The 25,369-nt window shown below is 38.4% G+C and overlaps 1 protein-coding gene across 1 annotated transcript; it reads left to right on the top strand.

Moving 5' to 3' along the window:
* Positions 1-193: 193 nt before the first annotated feature.
* LOC104448845 lies at positions 194-23,379 on the top strand. Its single transcript, XM_039315676.1, is given in 33 exon segments — positions 194-577; positions 697-759; positions 1,548-1,611; positions 2,696-2,839; positions 5,657-5,766; positions 6,592-6,721; positions 6,724-6,756; positions 8,513-8,613; positions 8,727-8,799; positions 8,874-9,009; positions 11,256-11,410; positions 12,511-12,555; positions 12,558-12,640; positions 12,722-12,821; positions 13,553-13,649; positions 13,782-13,833; positions 14,980-15,081; positions 15,168-15,228; positions 15,231-15,313; positions 15,435-15,597; positions 15,698-15,916; positions 15,919-15,936; positions 16,015-16,169; positions 17,316-17,444; positions 17,588-17,705; positions 17,829-17,864; positions 17,867-18,023; positions 18,138-18,249; positions 18,336-18,490; positions 19,543-20,072; positions 20,075-20,961; positions 21,570-21,764; positions 22,465-23,379. Coding segments are annotated over 30 exon segments (4,845 nt in total). The 5' UTR covers positions 194-577; positions 697-759; positions 1,548-1,611; positions 2,696-2,706; the 3' UTR covers positions 22,942-23,379.
* Positions 23,380-25,369: the final 1,990 nt, after the last annotated feature.

Here is a 25,369-nt window from a genome sequence, read left to right as displayed (position 1 = left end):
TCCATTCATCATGCTTGACCAAAAAGTTTCCTCTCAAAATATCACTTTCTAACTTATCTCATGAGGCCACTTGTATCCTAATTACTCACTTAGGGCCACTTGAAGTATTTCTATTGGAACACAAATCCTTTCTACCTTCGAACCTTATGATTTTAACCCAAGGTCCTTATTACCTTTAACATTGGTTATGTGTTCAGGCAAACTAAATGTGGTCATGTGTCCTTATCGCCATTCCGCCGGTCATCTGAAGCTTCGCGAAGCACCCAAGCACCGACGCCGCCTCCGTTCGATCGCCTCATCCCACCTGCTGCTGTTGCCTCGCCGACGCCCCTGACCCGCAAATCTCCGTTCGATCGCCCCTCGCCGCGAAGTCGCTGACCCCCGCAAATCTCGCGTTCGCAAATCTCCCCTGCTGCCGATCTACCGCCGCCCGAACGACGCCCCCTGCTCTGCTCGCTGACACCAGCTGAAGCCGCGTCGATCCTTGCCGCCCTCACCAGCCGCGATACCAGCAGCCTGTCGAAGCCACTGCTGAGCTGATCTGCGTCGACCCGACGTCGCCGCGTCCCCTGCTGCAGTACCAATTTGTCTCTCATCTTGTCACATTTGGATCAATACAGAAGCTATATTTAGAATATCGATTTTATGGTTAACTCTATAACCCTAGTATAACAACAGCTTGTTGTTTTAAATCAGATTTGGGAGTGCTTCTGTTCTGTTTTCTGGGATCCAAGCCATTCTGATTGTGCTGTCCATCAGGTAACATTAGTCATTTTGTATTCTTTTTTCACACTAGCATTATTTCTGTCCTTAAATCTGCATCCAACTGTTGCTGTCTTCCTTGATCTTGTCTGCATTCACAACACACTTTTAAGCATTTCATCAGCATCAATAGAGTTTACGGCAGGAAGAGCGTCCTGCTTATCAAGCTTCTTCATGACAGAATTGGCAGAGTTAATATCACTAGAGTTAAGCTCAGTGAAAGCATTATCTAAAAGATTTGCATCATCATTCACCCATTGCCATACTCGTTCATTAAGAATCACCACCAACAGTATTATTCTTGCTTTTTTTGGTAAAGCTACTGCTCTTCCTAGAATCTTAGGATGAAGAAGAACCCTGTATCTTTCACGACAGCACTGCTAAGGATGGTTCAACATATAGAGATTTGCACGTCATTTTAGGGACCCAAATGTCCTTCCTCTTATTATTCTTCTGGCTTTGAAAATTAGGATTGAGACCATAGAAATTTTCTGTAGATATTCCAGAGAGATTTCCAAAGCGTTTCCATCTTGCAAGAAATGAACTAATCTGCTAAATCAGATTTGGGATCAACTTTGACCCTAGCAATTTCTTTGTGATAACCCTTCTCAGTTTCCATATCTATAAACAAGAGACGCCTCTAGCACTTGATCCGTTGCCATAACCATTTTTGCTATCTGAATGCATCATCAATATCATGTTTTAGCACCTTTTTGTTGGTTCTATTTTCTAATAACGCACAGTTGGTGGAAAGCATTTTCTTAATCTTTCTTACTGTTGGACAGGCTTCTAGCCACTGTATAGATTGAACTGCTGCAGTCAAGGTTCTACGGCGCAAAAATATTTCAGGTACTCTTTGGGAGGTAAATTTTGCTCAACTCTAGGAATTGTGGGTCCCACAATCTTTCTTGAGGAATTGTGGTGTTGTGCTAAATGGTCTACTTCAGCATCACCAAAAATTTGCTTGCCCGTCGAAGAGTGTAAAAGAAGCATCGCTGTTGAATGGCCAGATCTCTGTTCAATTATGAGTTTATGCAAAATAGGGTCCAATGAAAACAGGGTCAACCCTGTTCCCGGACCGGAAAAACAGGGTGGGGCGGGAACGGGGTCCGGTGAAACGGGGTAGGGAATAGGGTCCAAAAAAGAGCTAGGTTATAACGGGGTAGGGAAGGGGGGTCAGGTCTAGACCCTACCCACCCTGGACCCGCTCACCCCTAATTCAGGGTGAGATTTGGGTCTATTTTTAACCCTTTCGACCCGCATTAAAGATTTTACAAAAATAAATTGACTCAAAAATTTTGGTTAAATAATTAAATGGACTCAAACCGAGGAAGCTGTTTGTGTAGCTGTTCAGCCTAGAGTGCAGGCTAATTCGGCCCAGATCCGCTCCACCCTTGGGCCCATGTACGATCAAAGAAAAAAAGAAAAAGAAAATTTCAACAATTCCGTCAAATGGAAAAAAGGAAAAATAAAAAAAAGAGGAACGGGAAGAATTGCTCCGTTTCTTCGATTTCAGCCGTCTTCATTTCCTCAATCTCTCTCTGGGATCTCTCCGCTAGCTTCGGCATTCCATCGATCGGTTCTTGGATGCGCGTTCGAATCGGAGCGATCTTCAGTAATTCCGCAACTCCTCTTCGATCGAACTACATCTTGCCCAGATCGGTCTCCCTCCATCCGTGCGCAAGCGCTTTTGCTCGTGGATCGGAGCTACGCCGGTCGTAGTTTCGTGTATCTTGCTTCTCACGGCATGGCGATCTCAGCCGGGCGCCATCGACCGATTCGGCTGCGGAATTGAGCTTAATGCGGACGATCGAGGATGTTTCCGTCTTGGCTGTTGTTCGTGATTGCTGTTTTTGGGCACTCGTGTCCCTTCTTTATTTTTTATTTTTATTTTTCTTTGAATCGATGCTGAGGATGGGAATCGGAGTTTCAGGTGGGTAGGAGATGGAGTGGTCGACGGTGCAGCATCTGGATTTGAGGCACATAGGGAGAGGCCTCAAGCCCTCGCAGCCTCACGCGGCGGCGTTCCATCCCCATCAGGCGATTGTCGCCGCGGCTATCGGAACCCGTGTCGTCGGTAAATGCCGCTCTTGTGATTTTTCTTGTCTTTGCTTCGACGGCTTTGTTTTGCGTTATGTTTCAAATGTTTGGTTTGAAGTAGTTTGGGAGTCATTTGATTACGGTATTAGTCAGGTTTGTTGTGATTGGCTGTGATCAAGCTGCTCGGTGCGATTGGTTTTGCTACTTTTTCGTTTGGTTTTCTGACTTAAAATGGTAGAGTAGAACTTCGCACGTGGTGCAGAGTGATCTAGTTGAGTTCCGGTTATTAGTATATGTGTTCTTTCCTTTTTCATTCCCCTTTTATCTCTTTATTCAATTCTTCTTTAGTGTAGTTTAACTTTCGTACACTTACAAACATGGCTACAGATGTTGACTTGAAACCGTTTTGCAAGATGGTATATTTGAATGATGACTATTATTGAAAATTGTTAGATCGACTAGGCATATCCATCAATCAATGAGGTAAAGGTAAAGTTGGAGTTGAAGTTGAACTAGAATCTTAAGCAGAGGAAATGCAATGATAAGTTCCTTGCCTTCCCACTACCCTCTAGAATTCACTTAACAAGAGAGGTAAGTTGTCATGTTATCTTGCTAAATAGACTAGGGAGGAGTTACCAATGAATTTGTCAAGTACCTCACTATCTCAACCGGATTGAAGAAGATGAAATTTCTCATTTCTATAAAGATAGCCAAGTTTGTAAAATTTCTTGTATGGATATGAATAAAAATAGAGAGAATTTGAGGCAAAATACGGTTTTACCCAAGGATGGTTGCTACTCAAATGCCTAACCTACTCGCTAACTCGAGTCGGCTTAAAGAGTTTTTCTTGGGTAGATTTCCTATCGAGTGCAATGCTAGATCAGATGTGTACTTGGTGATAAACCAATGCCTTTGGCATTATGAGTTACAGCAACGCTTAAAGTAATTTTAGCCAGATTTTCGTTAAGATTAAGAGTTATATTATTAAAAATACTTAATATACATCAAGAGGGAGAAAATGATAGGTATATGATGAACTCAAATTCTTATGGTTTCTTTTTTTCCACCAACAATTTTATTTATGGTTTCTACCCACAAATGTTTGGTAATTTGAGAAAACCTATCCTCAAAACGTTTGACTTCTTGTACCTATTACCGAGATGAGTGGATATACACTGATTATATATTCAATGTCTTTAATCTTTTGGGTGAAAAATTTCTAATACGCAAGACATTGAATGAGAAGTTCAAAACACCTATTTTTAAAATGATAATATACATATGGGAGTAGCTTGCTAATGACCTACTTGTCATAGTTTTTAAAGTTATAAGATTGGAAGCATGTAGATGACTTGAAAGGCAACCAGTGAACATAAGATTAGCATTTATGGCCTTGATACACATACGATCATTGTGGAATAAAGTTTGTATATTATGTGTTGAGAAATTGACAACCAATTAATTGAGAAATATATACACCAACTCTATTAACGTGAATCGAAATTTGCTATTTTGTGTGGAAATTGAGTTGTGTTTTGATACATCTTGAACTGCAATTACCGTGGTTGTACTGTATTTTATCGTGCCAATTATTGCCAGGTACATAATTAACAATTTTTTTAAACAATTATATTGGAAACAGGGACAAGTACATAAAAGAGGTTTCTTTTCCCTAAAAAAGCTTGAAAGTGGGAGTAGGTGGATTTGAGACCAGCATTCTCCCTCATGTGTGGTCAAGAAAAAGTTAACTTACGAATTTTAATGTATTAAGATGGGCCACAATCTACATTGATCACCTATTGCTTTTGACTTATAGAATGCAGATAGTTTGTATTTTTCAGATAGGTCGATAGCATAGCTTTACGACTTTGGTAGTTTGTTGGGTACAAGAATTATGCAAGCTTGGCCATGTGCATTCTAATTACTAAATTAAGTTTTTGCCACTAAGTTTGTTTTGATTGTGGTGCTGGCTGAGCATGATTCCAACTTTACCTTCTCCTTTTATTGGTTTGGTTGACGAGAACTGTTGCCTAATTTTTGAAGTCTGAATTTGGTTGATATATTCCTTGTTCCATTGGGGCTCTACTTATCACAATTTTTGGGTACCTTTTTATACTGGATACCCAATTGGCAATCCTAACGACCCACCTCCTGCTCATGCAATTAAAAGATTTAACATAAGGTTGGTGCCAACTTATTGTGGAACAAAATACAGTGCCTTGTGTAGTTTAACTCAGCTTCTTGAATGATATACTTTCAATTGGGCGAGTGATGCTATTACTTTATGTTAGAAAGTTGAATCCAAAAGTTTAAGCAGATAGTTGTGGGACATTGCATGAGTGTAAGGCCCATCGAAACCCTATAAACAAGCGATGGAAGATACTTTAACACTTTATATGATTATGGTGTAGTCAATGTCTAATGTTGGCTGTAACTTTGAAACAAAGCAACTGAATGATTCATAGACTACTTTGTGGATGCCCCTGAATAATTTATTAAAACCATGCTGTGATTTGTAGCAAATAATACCACATACTAGACAAGTTTGGCACATTGGGCTCATTTAAAAAAAATTAGTGCTTAGAAGTTACAATGTTTCAGAACTCCCTTGATTCTGGAAGAAGTGGCAAAACTTCCATTGATCAGACAAAGACATCAGTTAGCTTCATGAGGCCTGCCATGTCAATAATCATCTGCATTCATTTTTCTCTTTTTTGACCCAGAATTTTTACATGTCATAATACTTTCCTTTTGCCCAGTTTGGGAAAATGTCTGTATTTCCTATAATCTTTTCTCTGCATGTTGTTTGCCGGTGGTGAAAATGATAACTTTTAATTTTTTTTGTGTCAACCAGAATTTGATGCAGTTACTGGAAGCAAGATTTCGTCAATTGATATCGGTTCTCCTGTTGTTCGGATGCAGTATAGTCCCACTAGTGGGCATGCTGTAATTGCTATCCTTGAGGTCAGTTTCTTGATGGCTTTCTGCATATAGGATTTTAAGTTGCTAAATGAAGATGACGATATGTTCCTGGGATGTTTCTGCGTTACTGTCCTTGCATGGTCTATTTGATGTTTTAGGCTGGTGGTATCATAACTTGAGCATATAGGTATAGGATCCTTTCTTTCATGGTCGATATGTAACAGTTGCACACGTCGCACAAACTTATGCATGGATGCAGATGCACATACTTGTAAAGTTCACATGATAAATAGGAGTGCATGATTTTCATAGTGAGGAAATTTTTGCAGTTAATTACCAATTTTCCAGCTGGATGGAAGTGAGTGATACTTTTGTGACCCCAATGAGGGACACAATTTGATGACCACTGCTTTGACTATCATCTCTAGAATCTAGATCTGCTGTGTTCCTTCTTATTGTAAACTAAATCCAATAGAATGATCTACACTAGCTTATCTGTTTCAGTTTTCATGAAGGAAACAAGTAGATAGCTATTGACATTTACTATATACCAAATGTATCTGCTTTACTGATTTTTTTCCTTTCCTTTTCGCTCATGGACAAGCATGAGTTATTGAGAGGAAACCCTGCCTCTTCTCTTTCAGTGCTCATTGAGTTAGTCATTGTAAATTTACATTACTCGTGGTAATCTTCCATCTCTAAATCATGCTGCAGTCTTATTTGTTTGATTCTCTTCTTAAGCACTTCACGTCTAAGTGCTGTATGTATTAGATACCTATCTGAAGCAGTTTTCCTTTTTTTTTTGGGTGGGTGTTGTTTCACTTGTGCTTCTTTTCACCTCACTGCTCTTATTCATTCCCTTCACAGGACTGCACAATTCGATCTTGTGATTTTGACTCCGAACAGACCTGTGTGTTACATTCACCTGAAAAGAGGATGGAGCAGATTTCCATCGACACAGAAGTCCATCTTGCTTTGACCCCTCTGCAACCCGTTGTGTTTTTGGTTTTCATCGAAGGATGAGTGTGACAGGTTAGTTGATCTCTTCATTTGATTTAGTTATTGATCCATTATGAAATGTTTAGTTTTTACATCTTATGCTTTTTCTCCTATGCATTTGTTTTGTTCTCTCCCCCCCCGGGGGGCGCCAATACACACATGCATGTATACTATATAATTCACACACACTTTTTTAGAGCATATTTTCTATTAGAAGGTAAAGGATTCGTTTTGAGGAAATAAGGGATGTAAATCCATATACAAAAGAACCTCTGAGCTAGAAAGAAACTGAGAGTCTGCTGTATTTATTGAAGCATTTTAATATAAACAGAACTCAAGGGTTAGAGAAACTCAGAGATCTTACAATATTCCAAGAGCACAAAGTTATCACCCACCTATCTGTTAATATCTTAATGGGGAACTCTTTCCTCTCAAGAGCCATGGCCCAAATTATGAAGAAAGGTACAAGAAAGTCGAACTGTTTTACTAAAGGGGCCTCTTATACTCTGCCAAGCTTAATCTATAACCTGCCATGATCCAGTTCATATTGTAGGAGCATAAAACTCTGACCAGATCTTAGCTATAAGACACTAATAAATGTTTATGCTTTGGTTTGTGAGGCAATATGGAAGGCTTTAAGTCTATTGGTAGGTTTTTTCCGTCATGATGGCTTGACGGGTGTATATAGCAAGTGGAGAATAAAGTGGCAGGTATTGAAAATTGGAAGAGAGAAATATTCTGAAAGATAAGCAAGGATGAGCTGAAGAAATAAAAGAAGAGCCTTGTTAGGCATGCATTATGCACACTTCCAGAATAGTAAAGTACATCATGCATTATGCTTGAGTGGGCTCTGCCAATAAGCACACTTACACCTCTGTCCTCTCTCATCTTCAATTTACTTACCTAAAAAGGAAAATGTTCTTAGACCAATGGTATTAAGAGATGGAAGGAATACAGTTGTGGGCATCAAGCCATGAGCTGATGTTGGTGGAAAAAAAGACTAAAAATGAGTGTATCTGATTTAACCGATAACCAGGATATCTCTACTACATTTAGAATTACTGCAGAAAAAATTGGCATTATGCAATCACTTAGTTATATTCAATATTGTTGAAAAGCCTATATACTACATTACTTGAGTTGAGATGCTACTACTTAGATTGGATGGATAGCTCAGTAGATGCAATCTTGTAGCTCTATTGTGTGGGCTTTTGGTAATGCTCCGATTCAGAAATTTGTTTCCCAGAACTGGAAAGCTAATTGTTTTTGGTTGGTTTTTAAACTGAAAGTACGTTTGCTGTATTCTTATCTGGGATATAATGTGCAAGACAAGATGACGACAGATGTCCTTAGCAAAATTTCAGCAGTGCTGCATCGATATATGGTTGCATATGTTTTTGAGCTGTTGCATAAGGATCATCTTGGTCTTTTTATTCTTTAGTAGAAAGGGTTCTAGGGAATAGATCTTACGTCGTGATCCTGGAAAAAGGCGTCACCAATTGGGCTCTAATAGCTTATTCAAATATTGTGGAAAAGGTCCTTAAAAAAGCATAGAAAGAAAGATAAAGCACAAATGCCACTCAAACAGTCATCTGCTGGGCTCATTTTTGAGCTACTTTCTTATTGAGCTTTATAATCTCCAGATTGTAGCTACAGAACTGTCATTTCATGCACAGAGCCTTAGACTTGCTCTTAAATAATATGATTCTGGCAAAGCAGATAAATCTTTGTTCTGGCCTTATTGATGGATGCATATTAATAAGGTTGTTTTTCTGGCACATGCTTGTAGTTGTTGGAACTGTTGAAGGAGGTAGGGCACCAACAAAAATAAAGACAGACTTGAAGAAACCTATTGTCAATCTTGCTTGCCATCCTCGCCTTCCTGTCCTGGTAACATATTGTCTTCCTTTTTTCTCTTTACTTTCAGTTAAAAGAACTTTCTGTCCTTTTCCTTTGTGGGTACTGCTAATGCTGAACGTTTGCTTTTTTTTTTCCAACTACAGTATGTAGCTTATGCAGATGGATTGATTCGAGCTTACAACATCCATACATATGCTGTTCATTACACATTACAACGTGAGAGCTCATTCCACTATGCGTCCTTTTGACATTTTAATGTGTGGCTTTAACTGGCTTTGCTTTCATTGCAGTTGATAATACTATCAAGCTCCTTGGAACCAGTGCCTTCGCTTTTCATCCTACTTTAGAATGGGTTTTTGTTGGTGATAGACGGGGTACTTTATTGGCATGGGATGTCTCCACTGAGAGACCTAATATGATTGGAATGTAAGTTCTAATAGTTATCTTGTGATGCATTGGGGTCATTTGTTATGCTTAGGGGCTTCATCTTGTCAATGACACGTCTATATTATCATAAATATGTGAAAGGTAGGAGAGACTGAATCTTCGGGGTGTTTAGAAAAGTTCGGAGGCTTGAGAACATGAACCAACCTGGTCATACCGGCTCAGAATTTTTATTTGTGTTTTAGACCAGTTTGGTTATTTGGGCTGTTCATTGGGGAGTCAACTTGTCTACTTGCTCCTTGGTAGTTGGTGCGGCTTCATTGAAGTATGCTGCTACAGAAGTAGGACGTTCTGAGTTCATCTCCTTTCTCCATCACCATTGTCGTCATCATCATAGTCAAAGTTGTCTATTGCATCTAAATTAGAGTTGTTTGTGATTGGGTTTGCTTCAATTCAGTTGGGGGTATATTAAGTCTCTTTCCTTAATGACATCTCTTCTTTTTACCTGATGCCCTTTATAGTGACATATTTGGGTTCAAATATTTCAACCAAACCCAACCCACTGGTAAAATCACCTAACCAGTTATTCTAGTTTGTTACAGATCATGGACTTTGATGAATTAATTGCCAAGGCAAGTCCCAGAAAATCAGAATCTAAGTTGATTTTCATCAATGGAGCTTAAGATTCCCGTGAAACTAAATAGACCATGCAACCTGCAAGTTAAACAGAGAAGCCATGTTGACAATGACGACAAAGAAACCATGTTGACAATGACTATAAGTTAACATGCATTTGCTGCAGGGAAATACATTATGGGACTATATTGAGGAAGGAGAATACTTAGCATAAATAGGTAGTAGTTAGGGTTTCAAATAATGATCAATGAGCTTAAATTATCCATTCTCCCGTTTAAAGAGTGGGTTGGGAGGCGTTTTTGCTGCTACATAGGGTTTCAAATAATGATCAATGAGCTTGGATTATCCATTCTCCCCTTCAATGAGTGGGTTGGGAGGGTTTTTGCTACTGCATTTTATAGGAATCAATCGAGTGTAGGAAAGTTAGATTTCATACTCCCTATGCATGGGTATCTGTTTTGTTTGGATAATTAATTTGGAGACTCAATAAAGGAGAAGCATCCTATGTGTCCATAGAAAAGTAGCCAATAGATGAACCCATGCTGTTTATTTAACTTGTGACATAGGATATCAATTTTTTTGAGCACCTCTGGTCTAAATCAAAACATTGTTTTCACTCTTGTCATCCACAAAGGTGAATTACTAATGTTATAATCATCCTTGGTCCACCTTCAACTTCCGATTCTTTTCCATTTATTGATTTTTACATCTTTTACTTTTGTGGGCGTATCATTGAGTGAAGCAGGTATTATTTCCAGTCAATCAAGTGTAATTATAGGTCTCTGCATTTACTGAAGTTGGCATTTCTGAAGCATGATCACATACTAGGAATCAAATGCCTATTGCAATGTGTGTGGTGAACATGCATAATGTACATTATGTACAGTGGCTAATCTTTTGTTTATAATATCTCAAAAGTAGCTAAATCTTCATGTTTCAAGCTTTAGAAGTGGAGAATCAGTAATGGTCTAGTTACTTTTATATACGAACCCGAAAAAATAATATGTGAGTTATATTTTTGCTCATAGCTATTGATTTGCAGTACAATTGTTGCCATGAAATTATTAAAGCTCTATCCGTTGCTATTTTAAAATTCTGTCCTTAGATATGACATCAATGTAGTTCTTTTATGTGGGTAAATTGATGAAGCACCAAGGGAATTCACCTATGTTCAGATGATCAATCACAATAGAAGGGAGACATTTCCTTAAATTTTAGCTGTTGGAAAGATTGAAGATCTTGATAATTGGAGCATTTAATAGGGGGTTAATATCCTGGATAATATGCTAAGTGGAATTTTTTTGGAATGTGGATGAGAAAGTCATGGTACAGTTAGCATCTCTAGGCAATTGGTGTATAATGCTTCACGACTTGTTATTATGATCTGGACTAGTTGCAATTGGATATAGAGATGTCATTTTTAAACGGTGGGGTCCTCCAAACCAAAAAGAAAACAAAAAAGATGCTTGGATTGTCCATGATATCATAACAATTTTGCAGTACTTTTTTTCTAATTTATTGATATTTGTGTGGTACATTCTGGATTAGTGGTGACGCAATTCTTACTGTGTTTATAATGTTCTGTTAAGAATTTTATTGCCCCAGTAACAATTTCTGACCATGGATGCATTATTTTAATTACGTGCAACCAGTACGCAGGTGGGTTCTCAACCAATTATTTCAATTGCTTGGCTTTCAATGCTGCGGCTGCTAGTCACACTTTCAAAGGATGGGAACCTTCAAGTCTGGAAAACACGTGTGAACCTTAATCCAAACAGACCACCCATGCAAGCAAATTTTTTGAACCTGCAGGTATTCCAGATTTATGGGTTCTTCATGCATTTCACAACATCACCATAGCAGAATATGCTGATTTTTCCCGTCGTCTCTTTTTGTGTGAAACCGTCATTTGATACTCAAGGAAGTGCAAAGTGTTTTGATCTTATAAGGAAAAAAATTGTCAAGTTCTTTCCTGACGCGAGCAACTCTGATTTCTCCTCTATTTTAGATTCTTATTTCAGTCCAATATGTTTAAATGCTGGCAATGATTTCACATTTTACATATGAGATCATGTAAAAGAACTTAAATATGGAAACCATGTGATGGTTTGTGTTGGAAATTCAATTTGCATTTATTACGTATCATGGGAGTCTGGTGGATGGTGCTTGTTGTGTTGTGGATTGAACTTTGTGTTTTGTTACTTGGTTGATAAGATTTGCACTGGCTTTTTTGGCAGCTAGCTCGATAAGTATTCTAAGTATTTTTGTTTTCCCTGCATCTTGTTGACCAGCTTTTGATATTGAAAGTTGTGAAGAGGCTTTTTCTCATGGATATTGAAATAATGGGTTTTGACCCCCAGTTGCTAAAATATGTTCCATTCCATGGGTGAAAGCTGCTTCTTTTTGGATTGTTAGTCTTCCAGCTGTTGACCCATATATAAAATTTGCATCGATAAGAAGTCAGCATGAGTTTGGTTTGCTTCTTTATGTGAATGAAGTGCTTATCTGAAGCATGATAGGATGATTCAGTATCGATCTATAAATTATCCAGTTGGATGTGGAAAGTAAAGCAATAATCATGATCACATGCAGTCTATTTTGCAGGAGTCATTAGTAAAAGCTCCATAATCTATGTGGCATTGTTAACATATAACAAATATTTTGCCAAATAAAAAATAATTATTACTGGTGTTCCATAGTCCTGACTACTAATGTCTTATGAACAGAATCAGTGTTCCAAAGATGTATTTTCATTTTCTTCATGAGTTCTTGACTTCTGCAACTTTGATGTTGTTGTCAACTGTTGAAGTGCTGGAGCTGAAATAACTGATGTCTAGTTTCTCCGCTGCCTTGCATGTACTTGCACATATTCTGATCTGCTTTGGCTCATGGTCTTCTTGATTTTGGCTGCAGCAATTGAACCAATTGATATCCCTAACATTTTATCTCAACAAGGGGAGAAACGGTGTATCCCTTACCACGGATTAGAGCATTAGAAGTGCATCCCAAATTGAATTTAGCCACTCTTCTCTTTGCAGTTACGTGCAGCCATCTACTTATTACTACCAAAGTATCCTGATTGGACTTGTGAAATGAATCTCATTTTTTCCATTGACAGAGTATGGCAAGCACTGACAACCCGAAAAGTAGAGCTTCATACACTCGGGAGGGACGGAAACAACTCTTTGCAGTTCTCCAAAGTGCTAGGGGGTCTTCAGGTGATTTCTAGTATTTACCTTGATGTACCATTTGACCTATTTTTTTGTTATTCCATACATTGAGATTCTCATGCTTATAATCTTCAAACAACTGCTGAACACTCTCATCTATGTATAAGTTGATTTATCCTTCTCTCAATTTATTGCTGCATCTTCGGATATTCTATAGTGTCGATGCTTTTCAAGCAATTTCAGTCAAGTTAATAGTCATGAGCTATATTTATTGACAATGTGTTTCTTTGGTGAATGTTTGGTCTAACTTATGGACAACTTTTGAATGTTTAAATTCCTTCTTTGAGGAAAATGTGTGATTTTACCAAGAAAAGGAGTGGCTTACTTGGCAATTACCATGGACCTCTAGGCATTAGATTTAGGTTCTAGTTTCATGACCCTCTCTTCCACCCAATGGGTGATTGAACGTATCTTGAATCCCTTTGAATTCTGTCCCCTTTCTTGTTAAGTTTTAGTTCTAATTGTTATACACTTTTCCTCTGTGGGGTTAGAGAACTTATCTTCAATCCATGCATTCTGAAATATTTGCTTTTGTATGTTTTAGTAAAATTATAGACCATCATCAGTGACTTACCTGAAATCCTTCTAGTGCATCCTGAAAATACATCTTATCATATATCATCTTTTTACTGCCATCAAGTAATATTTTCATTGGTTATGGCTAATATTTTTATTCTAGCGTCCAATATGTGAACTAATAATTCATAAGTGATGTGCAGCATCTGTTTTGAAAGAGAAACTTTCCTCCTTGGGTTCCTCTGGAATCTTGGCCGAGCATCAACTTCAAGCACAATTGCAAGAGCATCACTTGAAGGGGTGAGTCCAGAAATTCTCACAGCGTTCATTTTTTATTATACCCTGTTACATGAGCTTATCTGTTCGCTGAAATCATTTATGCTATTCTGTATCTTTGTTGAATGATTAATTTCTTTTTGATCTTTTTTCCAGTCAAAGTCACCTTACAATTTCAGATATTGCAAGGAAGGCATTTCTTTATAGCGTATGTTTCTTCTTTGCTTTAATTTTTGTGGACTAATGTTGATTATTTGTCTCACCTTTCTGTGCTTTACCACATATATATCTAATGGTTTTTTTTTTTTTTTTACCTCAGCTAACTAATTTGGCAATGTGTGGCTGCATGTTGCAGTCTTCTCCCTTGGCCTTTGTTTTTCTTCTCCAGTCCTTTGTATATTCGATGAAATTTACTGAAAAAATCGTTCACCACATGATTAATATATAAGATTAGATAGCAGAAGGAAAGCTTGCTAATAAAATACAAGACTGATTCAAAGTTATTGAATATATAATCTCCAAGTTACACAGTATGATGAAAAGAAGTATCAGCCGAGACATGAGTCCTTTTCTGCTTTCCAGATTTTTGAACCATGGGTGGGCTGTATAACATAGTCTTATGTGGTTGTGTAATCACTCTTTACATATAAGGGTATGGTTGAGTTGTGGAAGTTTTAAATTTATAAATCTTCTTGCATCTGAAATACGCTATAAGATTTGCCCAAGCACAATATTAACTAAGACGGTTTACCTGAGAGCTGCATTTTGTGTTATTGCACTTTGAATATAGATGTAGTGTCTCCTGGTTTGAATGAGAATATGTACTTAATTCTGTCTTTCATAAATGGAGCATAATTAATTCAGATTTCAGTTCAGAAGTCAGTTGGCTGCATTAGCTAAAAATTTGAACCTTAAAAAGACTTTCATTGAGCGTAACCCATGCAATGAGTTTCAATCTTTCAGTAGGCCTGGATTGGGAATTTTTTGAAGGCCCAAAGGAATGTGCTCTAAATTTGTTTACTATTAATGCATTGAAATGCTTATCAGGTCTGGGCTGGTTAAATTGCTTTAAATTCATATTGACAAAACCCTTGAACTTCAACTTTCTTTGAATTTTTATCAGGAAATGATGACATTTTTACCTTTGGCAATAAGTGGTTTCACTGTTTCTATTATTTTTCATGCTGGAAAAGATTTCAGATTTGTGGGTGCTATTTGATGTTTTTCTGTAGTAGGTGTTTTTCCACCCTATGAGTATTAGCTAGCCTGTCTCTATTTTTCTCTTCAGATGGAAAGCATGGTGTTTTGTTGTATTTAATAGTTGTTCACACTACTTATTGGTATGTTGTTGCAGCATTTCATGGAAGGTCATGCAAAAAGTGCTCCTATTTCTCGATTACCCCTTGTTACTGTCTCCAATGCTAGCCATCCTCTGAAAGATATTCCTGTTTGCCAGGTAACTTTTCAGTCTGTGATGCTCAATCTCTACAATCTCTATCTATTTTCATTGTATTTTTGTCTGAAGCCATTTTCATTTGGCAGCCATTCCATTTGGAGATGAATTTCTTTAATAAAGAGAGTCGAGTCCTTCACTATCCTGTCCGAGCTTTTATGTAGATGACCTAAACCTCATGGCATACAATCTTTGTTCTGGGACAGATTCTATCTACAAGAAACTTCAAAAATCGGTATGATGCAACGCAAAACCCTGGCATCCGGAATATTGTTTTGAATTGTCAATCATCTTAGGCTAATGTCTCCAGAAACTTGTCCTCTTATAATTGATGCAGTATGTTATTTCAATTGCAGATCCCTGGGAATGTGGATTACTATCCAACGCGCATAGTCTACAGCATGAAGCAGCATCTTTTTCTCATTGTTTATGAGTGCAGAGGCGCTGCAAATGAAGTTTTCCTTTACTGGGAAAATACTAATATACAGGCTGCTAACAGTAAGGGGAGCTCGGTCAAAGGTTTGTCTTTCCAATTTCCAAGGAAAATCCACTTTTACTTCATGTACATCGATATAAAAGCCACAGAATGACTTAGATCATTTATTTCTGAACTTTTCAGGTTTAGATGCTGCATTTGTTGGTCCAAATGAGAATCAGTTTGCAGTACTCGACAACGACAAATCTGGACTCTCTTTATTTGTACTACCAGGAGGAACTTTACTAGAAGCTGATAATCAGAAGAAGGAAGCTTCTAGTGCTGAGCAAAGCCAATCTGCAGATACTAATGTTGGTTCTATTCAAGGCCCTCTTCCATTCATGTTTGAAACTGAAGTTGATAGAATTTTACGACTCCTATAGGTACCTGAAGAGTGGAATTTGCTTTTGTCATTCATATATCTTGTTAGATGCTTTTACACGATCCAGATTAATGTGCAGAGTCAACTTTGATGTTTGCTTCACATGGGAACACCATCAGTTTGGCGAAGCTGGTCCAAGGGTCCCGCCTTTCAACTACAAATGGCCATTACATATCGACAAAAGCAGAAGGGAAAAAATCCATTAAGCTGAAAGTAAATGAGATTGTTCTCCAGGTAATGTTAACTAGAAATGTTTTAAGCCTTCTGGACTCTTTATCCAGTAATTGATTTTGCAAATGGGTTGGTATCCCCTTTGTGCCACTTGAATGAAAATGTTCCTGATAAGAAGAGGGCTATCTTTTACCTTTAACTAATTTTGTCCAGGCAACCTGCAGTCCTGACAAATGATATAAGAAAATGTCCATGAGGATATATTTTTATTTTCTGTGTGACACTAGCATAAAGATACCCCTTGTCGAGCAGAGATCTGAGCAATTTTCACCATTGTAGTTAATTTTATCTTTTGTGGGTCTGTTAGAATGTTATAACATAGGATTTCTGTAAACTCTTGGTTCCTGCATGAGCTTGTGATTTTTTTTCGCTTTTTGGCCACATGTAGTTTGCAGTTTGATTTGGGAAACCTTTCTCTTAATACTAGTCATGAGGACACTTTGCCGATTTCAACCAGCTATAGAATTGGAATTAACTTTTTATTGAGGGCAGATATAGGCTTTAGATTGTTCAGGAGCACCTGAGAATTGTGTGCACTTGGAAGACAAATCTGCGATCTGTAGATAGTGGATCTGGATGAACATTGTTAAATTACATTTGAGGAATATGTGTTGGGGTGCTGCTGATAGGAATGAAACTGCATCTGTGCACATATTATAGCATGTGTTTTTTTGTAACTTTCAGTAGGAAATGAGAATCTCTTTGTAAGAAAATTGATCCTCTTCCTCTTTCCCTATCTGTGAACTAATTTCAAGAATGAGGAGATGTAAAAGCTCCATTGTTTCACTTCAGAATCTGCAAGGGTGTGGTCATAGAAATGTGGTTTAAATTTTCTTTTAGTATCAATTTCAAATGATGCACTCTAGTTTTGTGGAGGATTCATGTCCTCTCCTCTGACTTCTTTTGCCACCTTGTTGCTGGTTCAACGACATAGCTGTTACCTCTTGATGTGATCCTATCTGCTGTTATGTGATTAATTGAACTCATCTAAATCATACTGGCTTGATGTCCTGATTGTTAGGTATTGTTGTTTAATGTCGATAATCCTATTGACATGTGCTAGTATCCTTTTTCTTTTGTAATTTTATGTATGACATTGAATAAATGCGTTTGCCAATTCAAATGTTGATGTCAGTCAGACTTCGGCAGGTGCATTGGCAGGAAACTCTCAGAGGCTTTGTTGCAGGAATAATTACTACGCATAGGGTTCTTATAGCATCTGCTGATCTTGATGTGCTGGCAACCAGTTCTACCAGATTTGACAAAGGAATGCCTCCAATATCCTAATTTAGAGGCTTTTCAATTTGCCTTTTTCCTCTTGGCTACATGTGCAGTAGAGTTCATGCTTTTCACATGTACAGATTATGAAAATTTTGTTATTGATGTGATGAGAACATTGTATGTTCTTAACTTCACCATACTTCAGATCTATTTTATGGGTTGGGCCTGCACTTCTGTTCTCCACAGCCAGTTCAATTAGCGTGCTTGGCTGGGATGGGAAAGCAAGGACCATTCTCTCTATCAGTATGCCTTATGCAGGTGCTGAGTTTTGTATTTTTAGGATGTTTTAAAAAATTTCCAGCATTTTTTAAATTTATATTTCATCTTTTGATTTTTACACTGTCACTGTACTTCTGACACCAGGATGATCTTCCTTTCCAGTTTTGGTAGGTGCTTTGAATGATAGGCTGTTGCTGGCCACCCTACCGAAATAAATCCTAGACAGAAGAAAGGAGTTGAAATTAGGAGCTGTCTTGTTGGATTTCTTGAACCTCTTCTTATTGGATTTGCCACAATGCAACAACACTTTGAGCAAAAAATTGACCTTTCTGAGATACTATATCAAATAACGTCAAGGTACTCAACCCTGATGCTACACTGTCTGGAGTGAAGATGTACATGTTATTGCTAAATGAATTTGCATGAGATCCTAGTGAAACCTGACATGCAATATCTTTTTTGGGTAACAAGGTTTGACAGCTTGCGTATAACTCCACGATCACTCAACATCCTCGCAAGAGGTCCTCCTGTTTGTGGGGATTTAGCTGTATCACTCTCTCAATCGGGTCCACAATTCACACAGGTTTGCTTAACATGGTGTTCAACAGACTTTATCATAATCAATCATCTTAGGACCTATCCTGTTTATTTACTGTTTTGGCTGTCTAGGTCTTGAGGGGTATATATGCAATTAAAGCCCTCCGATTTTCTACGGCTTTATCAGTCTTGAAGGATGAGTTTTTGCGTTCGAGAGACTATCCCAAATGCCCTCCAACTTCTCATTTGTTCCATCGTTTTCGACAATTGGGATATGCCTGTATCAAGTAAGTAGACATAAGTACCTTGTTGGGAACTTCACTTGCCTCGAGAAATATTGTCACATTACATGTCATTCCTAATAATTTGTTTCAATTCTTACAACTCTTAAAGTCCACCTGTACTGTTAATTTCCGTTTCTGCTTGTAATTATCTTGATCCGACATTTGCTCCCATATATACCAGATTAATAATAAATCAATATAGTAATGTATAAGGGATTTCCTGTTGAAATCTATTGTTTTCTTGTATATTCTTTGGTCTAAATGCTTGGATTTGTAATTCCTATTGGTATGAATGAGGTTATTGCTGGAAATTTGTGCAATGTTTGTTTGGGCAGTGATGATTTGGTGCTGGAAGAACTGGCTTGTTGAGCTTGACTGCCAATAGTGTGACAAGTGAGACATTGGACGGCTTTTACTATGGAGTGGGTTTTTTTTTTTTTTTCCTTTTTGGTCAGAAGTCTGGAGTGGTTTTGAGTTGGTGATGTTATTGTTAATTCCTTTTTAGCTATATTCCATATAGCATGATGACAAACATATTACACACATGCATCCTTTGTTATTCAAAATGATACTTAGACTGCTATACAAAAAGATTTATGGAATTCAATTTCTATGTGATCTTGCTGCTTCTGTTTAACATGTGAGGTGACACATTTCATTCTCCACGAATATCTCTGAAAATATATCCGAAATGCAGTTTGAAGCTCTGATGTATTGTTTAAGCGTTATTTTTCAATGAACACCATGTCAGTTATTAACGTGAATATTGACTTGGGGAGCCTTGAAAATTGATTATTCTCAAGCTTGCGAATACTGTTGATTGGGTCGCGTGGTTGAATACCATGGTATATTTGTTTAAGTTGGCAATACTAGCCTTGCCTAAGTATACATAATCTTGTCTATTTCGCTGCTTTAGTGTATGGGTCCCATATGTAATATTTGTTGACACTTAACCTCAAGTGCATACAGAATGGTGTATTGAAGAGATAATATTGTACTTGCGGGTCCATTTACTTGTGCCTGCCTTCAGTTGCTAATAGAGAATTGACATGCAGGTATGGTCAGTTTGACTATGCAAAAGAGACTTTTGAAGTCATATCTGACTATGAAAGTATGCTGGATCTCTTTATATGCCACTTGAACCCCAGTGCCATGCGACGTCTTGCTCAGAAATTGGAGGAAGATGGTGGCGATTCAGAAATCCGGCGATATTGTGAACGAATTTTGAGAGTCCGCTCTACAGGATGGACACAAGGAATTTTTGCTAATTTTGCTGCAGAGAGCATGGTCCCTAAAGGACCCGAGTGGGGTGGTGGAAACTGGGAAATTAAGACCCCTACTAATCTGAAGGACATACCTCAGTGGGAGCTTGCGGCTGAAGTTATGCCATATATGAAAACAGATGATGGTGCTATTCCATCTATAATTGCAGATCATATTGGTGTGTATTTGGGTTCAATCAAAGGAAGGGGCAATATTGTGGCAGTTAGGGAAGACAGCTTGGCCAAAGTTCTCATTCCTGTTAGAAATGACAGTAAGCCAAATGGTATACAAACTTCTTTGGTGAAATCAACGTCTAATGGCATTGCCAAGGCCGACTCAAGGCTGAATCCTTGATGGGTCTGGAAACCCTTACAATGCATACTGCTACTGCTGCAGACGAACAAGCCAAAGCTGAAGAAGAATTTAAGAAAACAATGTATGGTGATGAGGGTAGCAGCAGCGATGAGGAAGGTGTGTCCAAAACAAAGAAATTGCAAATAAGAATTAGAGATAAACCTGTTGCCTCTCCCGTGGATGTTGACAAGATCAAAGAGGCAACAAAGCAATTCAAGCTAGGTGAGGGTTTAGTTTCATCAATTAGTAGGACAAAGTCATTGGATATTGGGCAGAGCTTGTCACAACGTTCTGCTTCTTCAACTGGTGCAATGGTTACTGGCCCTGCAGGTTTTAGTCCGGTTTCTGCTCCTGCAGATATTTTTGGTACTGATGTGTTATCACAATCTGCACCAGCAGCACAGCCTGGTCCTGCCATTACGGGAATGGGGGTGACAGCTAGACCCATTCCTGAGGACTTCTTCCAGAATACCGTATCGTCCCTGCAGGTTGCAGCTCAATTGCGTCCTCCTGGGACATCTCTCTCAAGAATGGGTGAACCTGCTAGAGGCGCTGAAACTGGAAAAGTAACAACTAGTCAGGTCAATACATCTGCAGCTGATATAGGGCTTGCTGATGGTGGTGTTCCCCCTCAAGCCTCTCAACAACCTGCTGTCCCACTTGATTCAATTGGACTTCCTGATGGTGGCGTTCCACCACAAACTGCTGCTCACACTGTAGTAGCACCGCAGCCTCAGGCTCAAGTCCCCATCTCAACCCAACCTCTTGATCTTAGTGTTCTTGGGGCATCAGCTTCCACAGATTCTGGAAAACCTGTCCATCCTGCTTCTCCACCAGCATCCGTGCGGCCTGGACAGGTGAACTTAAATTATTTACATAGACGTATATTGAATTGTGAAATTGTCCTATAGATTTCTTCTCTTGAGTATTGAGAAGCATTTCCACCTATTTGGATCCCATGAAGAGTAGTTTTGGTGCTTCTAAGTTCTAGACTAGTGTAACGGGCTAGTCTTTGCTTCTCTCCTTTTGCTATAGTATGAAAGTTGTGTTAGACTGCACAAATGCTTATGGTTTGATAATGCTGCTGCTGTAGTATGGCAAAGAGCAAGATTCTGGAACTATGTTATATGAAGTAAAATACTTTAACACCTTGATCTATTGAGTATTTCTTTCTTTCTTTCTTTTTTTTCTTTTTACTTTTTAAAATTTTGTGAAGAACTCCATTTGATCTCTCTCTTGTTATGGACAACAAAGTGGGGCTGCACCCTGTTTTATTCTCATTTTTCAATGATGTTGCAATCTTAACGTTGTCAAAGTTTTGCTTGATATATGATTAGATGATTGTACATTGAGGTTATGCATTAGTTGGCCAGTGGCCACATTGAACTCCCACTCTGCTTCAACAACTGATTGTTGGATTCCTCATGTGGAATGCATGTTAATTTTATGTTGTTGGCATTTACAGGTTCCACGTGGGGCTGCTGCATCAGTATGTTTTAAAACTGGTCTTGTACACCTTGAGCAGAATCAGCTAGCTGATGCATTATCTTGTTTTGATGAAGCCTTCCTGGCACTTGCAAAGGACCAGTCACGTGGGGCTGATATTAAGGCACAAGGCACTATTTGTGCTCAGTACAAAATTGCAGTTACTCTTCTACAGGTGTGTGGTAATTTTTATGTCAGTTACAGTAAATTAATGAAATGCTCGTTTTGATTTTGAAGGCAAGTCAGTTTAACTCTGGAAAATCTCTTTCGGTTCATTTTGTCAGTATTGTTGAACATGCAAATTTCACAACTTATTCTTATAGGTGAACTCTATTTCCTCTAGATATCCATAATTTGGCCATATTATTATGCCCAAACTTGCATCATTACATTTTTTATATTGACACTGCAGCTCTGAAAACCTTCAGCACATTTTACAAAGGAATATTTGTGGAGACATGGTCTAATCTTCTATGGTTTTCGATGTATGACTGCCACTTTTGAGAATGCTGCATTCATTTTAGTTGAGTAGTCATATCCTGAATATAGAGAATTTGACTACAGCAAGACCCACTCATGGAACCTCATCCGCTCACATTATACAGCCAGAGTAAAATTTCACTTTGCCATTCTGTAAGCGGTGCCCAGAAAAGTGATTACTATATGTAATTGCACGAGGTTCTTTCTTGTTAGTGAAGCCCATTTTTCTGTGACATTGTCAGTGCCACCTCTGTGATATGAAATTTGTTTTGATATAATGCAGAGAGTTTGGGAGGATAAAGTAGTCATAATCAATAAGGAGTCCGCTTAATTGTTTTCCCCGTTATTTGAGTTTCTTCAGACCACATCTACCTCTATTGACTTTGATACCACAGGAAATTGGACGCCTGCAAAAAGTCCAAGGTGCCAGTGCAATTAGTGCTAAAGATGAGATGGCCAGACTATCCCGACATTTGGGTTCTTTGCCACTACTTGCAAAGCACCGAATAAATTGCATTCGGACTGCCATCAAACGAAACATGGATGTTCAAAACTTTGCTTATGCCAAGCAGATGCTTGATCTCCTCTTGTCAAAAGCACCTCCAGGCAAACAGGACGAGCTAAGGAGTCTTATTGACATGTGCGTTCAGAGGGGTTTGTCCAACAAATCTATTGATCCTTTGGAAGATCCCTCTCAGTTCTGTGCTGCCACTCTCAGCCGTCTTTCAACTATTGGGTACGATGTCTGTGATCTATGTGGAGCGAAGTTCTCAGCTTTATCAACTCCTGGATGCATCATATGTGGTATGGGAAGCATCAAAAGATCGGATGCTCTTGCAGGTCCTGCTCCTGTACCTTCACCATTCGGCTAAGGACATACTCTCATTTATACACAGATATGAGAGTTTTGAGTTCTCGATCCTCTAGGCTTCATGTTGCTTACTCAATGATTCAAGGTGCTGCTAGATAAAATGCTTCTGTAGGATGTTGAAGCTGCTTATTGGAGAGTTTGAATAGAACTTGTGCCCTTTAGGTACGTACTCTCTGTATTCTTTTGTAGGAGCTTGTGGTATGCTTCCAAATTTTCCCCTTGTTTTATTCATTGTATATGTTGAGCCATTTTGTCATGGCCACGCATTCATGTCACCGGTGTGTATATGTAACATACAAATTCTACTAGTTGAAGGTCCTCATTGATTATTGTCCATTGATCTGTAATGGAAAAAGGAAAGGCTAGAGAGTGACTCGAAGGAAGAGTGGCTTGTTGTGGAAGTTTTTTTTATGGCAAATGATAGATGCCGGAAATCAAATGTCCTAAAGACCAAGTGAAGTTGTTTTCTGAAGTTACATCGGAACTCTCCTGTGAAGAACTTGTGGCTTAACCGGGGTAATTTTCATGGACGAATGGAGCGCTAGTGTCCATGGGATTTATTGGCGGTTGATGTAGTTTATCTTTGATGGATGCTGTTGCAGGATTTTGCTTCTAATTGCTTATGTGATGCTTTGTCTAGTTACTGCGTGCTGTCGGCGATATATAGATAGATTCACTGATTCTCTGACCAAGATATATTTTGACTTACCCTTTGGTCCCAAAGACCTTTAGAGGCAAGTAGGAGGGAAAACAAGCCTTAGTGTTGGTAGGAACTAAAGTATTGACGAACAAAAGCGCAATGATTGTCCAAATTATCATCATTTCCGAGGGAATGCACCAAATGAAAAGTCGATCTTCGATGTCCCACCAGATCCTCCGCAGGTGTATTGAAATGTATCTTTGGTTCCACATCAGTAGCATTCAAATCCAGACTATAATAAGGTCTACATTCATTTTATAATCTCTCTCCATCCTTCAACACCTCCAAATATCGAGCTATTTAATGGTTGATACCTCTCTGATACCTTCATATTCCAAGGAGAAGGAATAATGCACTGGTATTTTTTTTTCGCAAGTTAGATGTAAAGATGGCTTCGGATTGTCCCAGGGCAAGAATCCTGAGAATCTTTTAGTCAATCTTGAATTCTTCCTAGTGGAAATATACACAAGCCTTTTTCAGGACATGTATCAGTAATGCGGGATCAAAGTTCATGAGCACCGCGCACGCTTCAACTAGCTTTTTCCAGCCACGAGGGTTTGTCTCGGCATGGAAATGATACTTTGGAGTGAGGCCTACCAACGAGGTTTGACTGACCTTTCGAGACCGATTGAGGAAAATGACGAATCATTGTCCCTCACGATTAACAATCATGTCCCGGAGATTGACTGAAGTAGCTACTTGCTCGAGTTTAAACCTGCTTGTTTGCCACCACAATGAGTGCACGTGGGACCGATTGACCCGAAAAGCATTTTTAGGGGGGATCTTTCAAATTTTAGATCGTGCACCGATGGTCACAGCTTCGAGATTCCAGGTGTTGAATAATTCTCAAGTCGTGCACCCTTGGTTATATATATTGGTGAAGAATATTAGGTATAGTTTGTAAATTGGGTGCTACAGTGTCGTACCTGTAATACATTGTCTAATGGGTGCACCAAAATTGTCGATATTTCTCTTTTCATCTTTCATTATTATGGATTAATGTTACGAAAAACCTCAAACTAATGCTTTGTGACAAATTTACCTCAAAATAATTTTTGGATCACAAAAAATCATAAACTAGTTTACTTGTGACAAATTTATCCCAAATTATATTTTGGGTTATCAAAAATCTCAATTTGGTATATTTATGATAAATTTACCCCAAATTGTTATGGATTATCATGTGGATTTGCCATGCCAATTAAGTTCTTGTCTTGTGTCATCTAGCTTAGCAATTTTAGGTAAAATTTGAAAGAAGCTAATGGATGGTAAATGTATCATTAGTGTACCAATGTGGAGTTTGGGTGACCTAAAAATTAGTTTGGGATAAATTTGTGATAGGTATTGTAGTTTGGGATTATTCGTGACCCAAAATTAGTTTAGGGTAAATTTGTCACATATGTACTAGTTTGGGATTTTTCATTTTATTAACCCTATTTTTATATGGTACCAAAATGATTAAGAGAGAAATTGAAATTTCACACAAAAATTTATGACTAAATTGACAATAATTAAATGTTTAGGACTAAATTGACATACATATAGTATATTTAGAATCGATTGGTTAATTTCTCCATGGATAAGCTAATTACTGATTGATTAGCTTGCCAATGCCGATTTGCTTATTAGCAAAATTGCACGACCCCATTACCATGTGTTCCCCATATAGTATGCATGATCTACCTCGAGAGCGAGTCAAGAGGAGTGTCTGTACTGAATTAGTATAGGT

Source organism: Eucalyptus grandis, chromosome 6, assembly GCF_016545825.1.
Source record: "Eucalyptus grandis isolate ANBG69807.140 chromosome 6, ASM1654582v1, whole genome shotgun sequence".
Lineage (NCBI taxonomy): Eukaryota > Viridiplantae > Streptophyta > Magnoliopsida > Myrtales > Myrtaceae > Eucalyptus > Eucalyptus grandis.
Note: the sequence above shows the minus strand (reverse complement) of the source record. Positions and strands in the feature narration are given on the sequence as shown.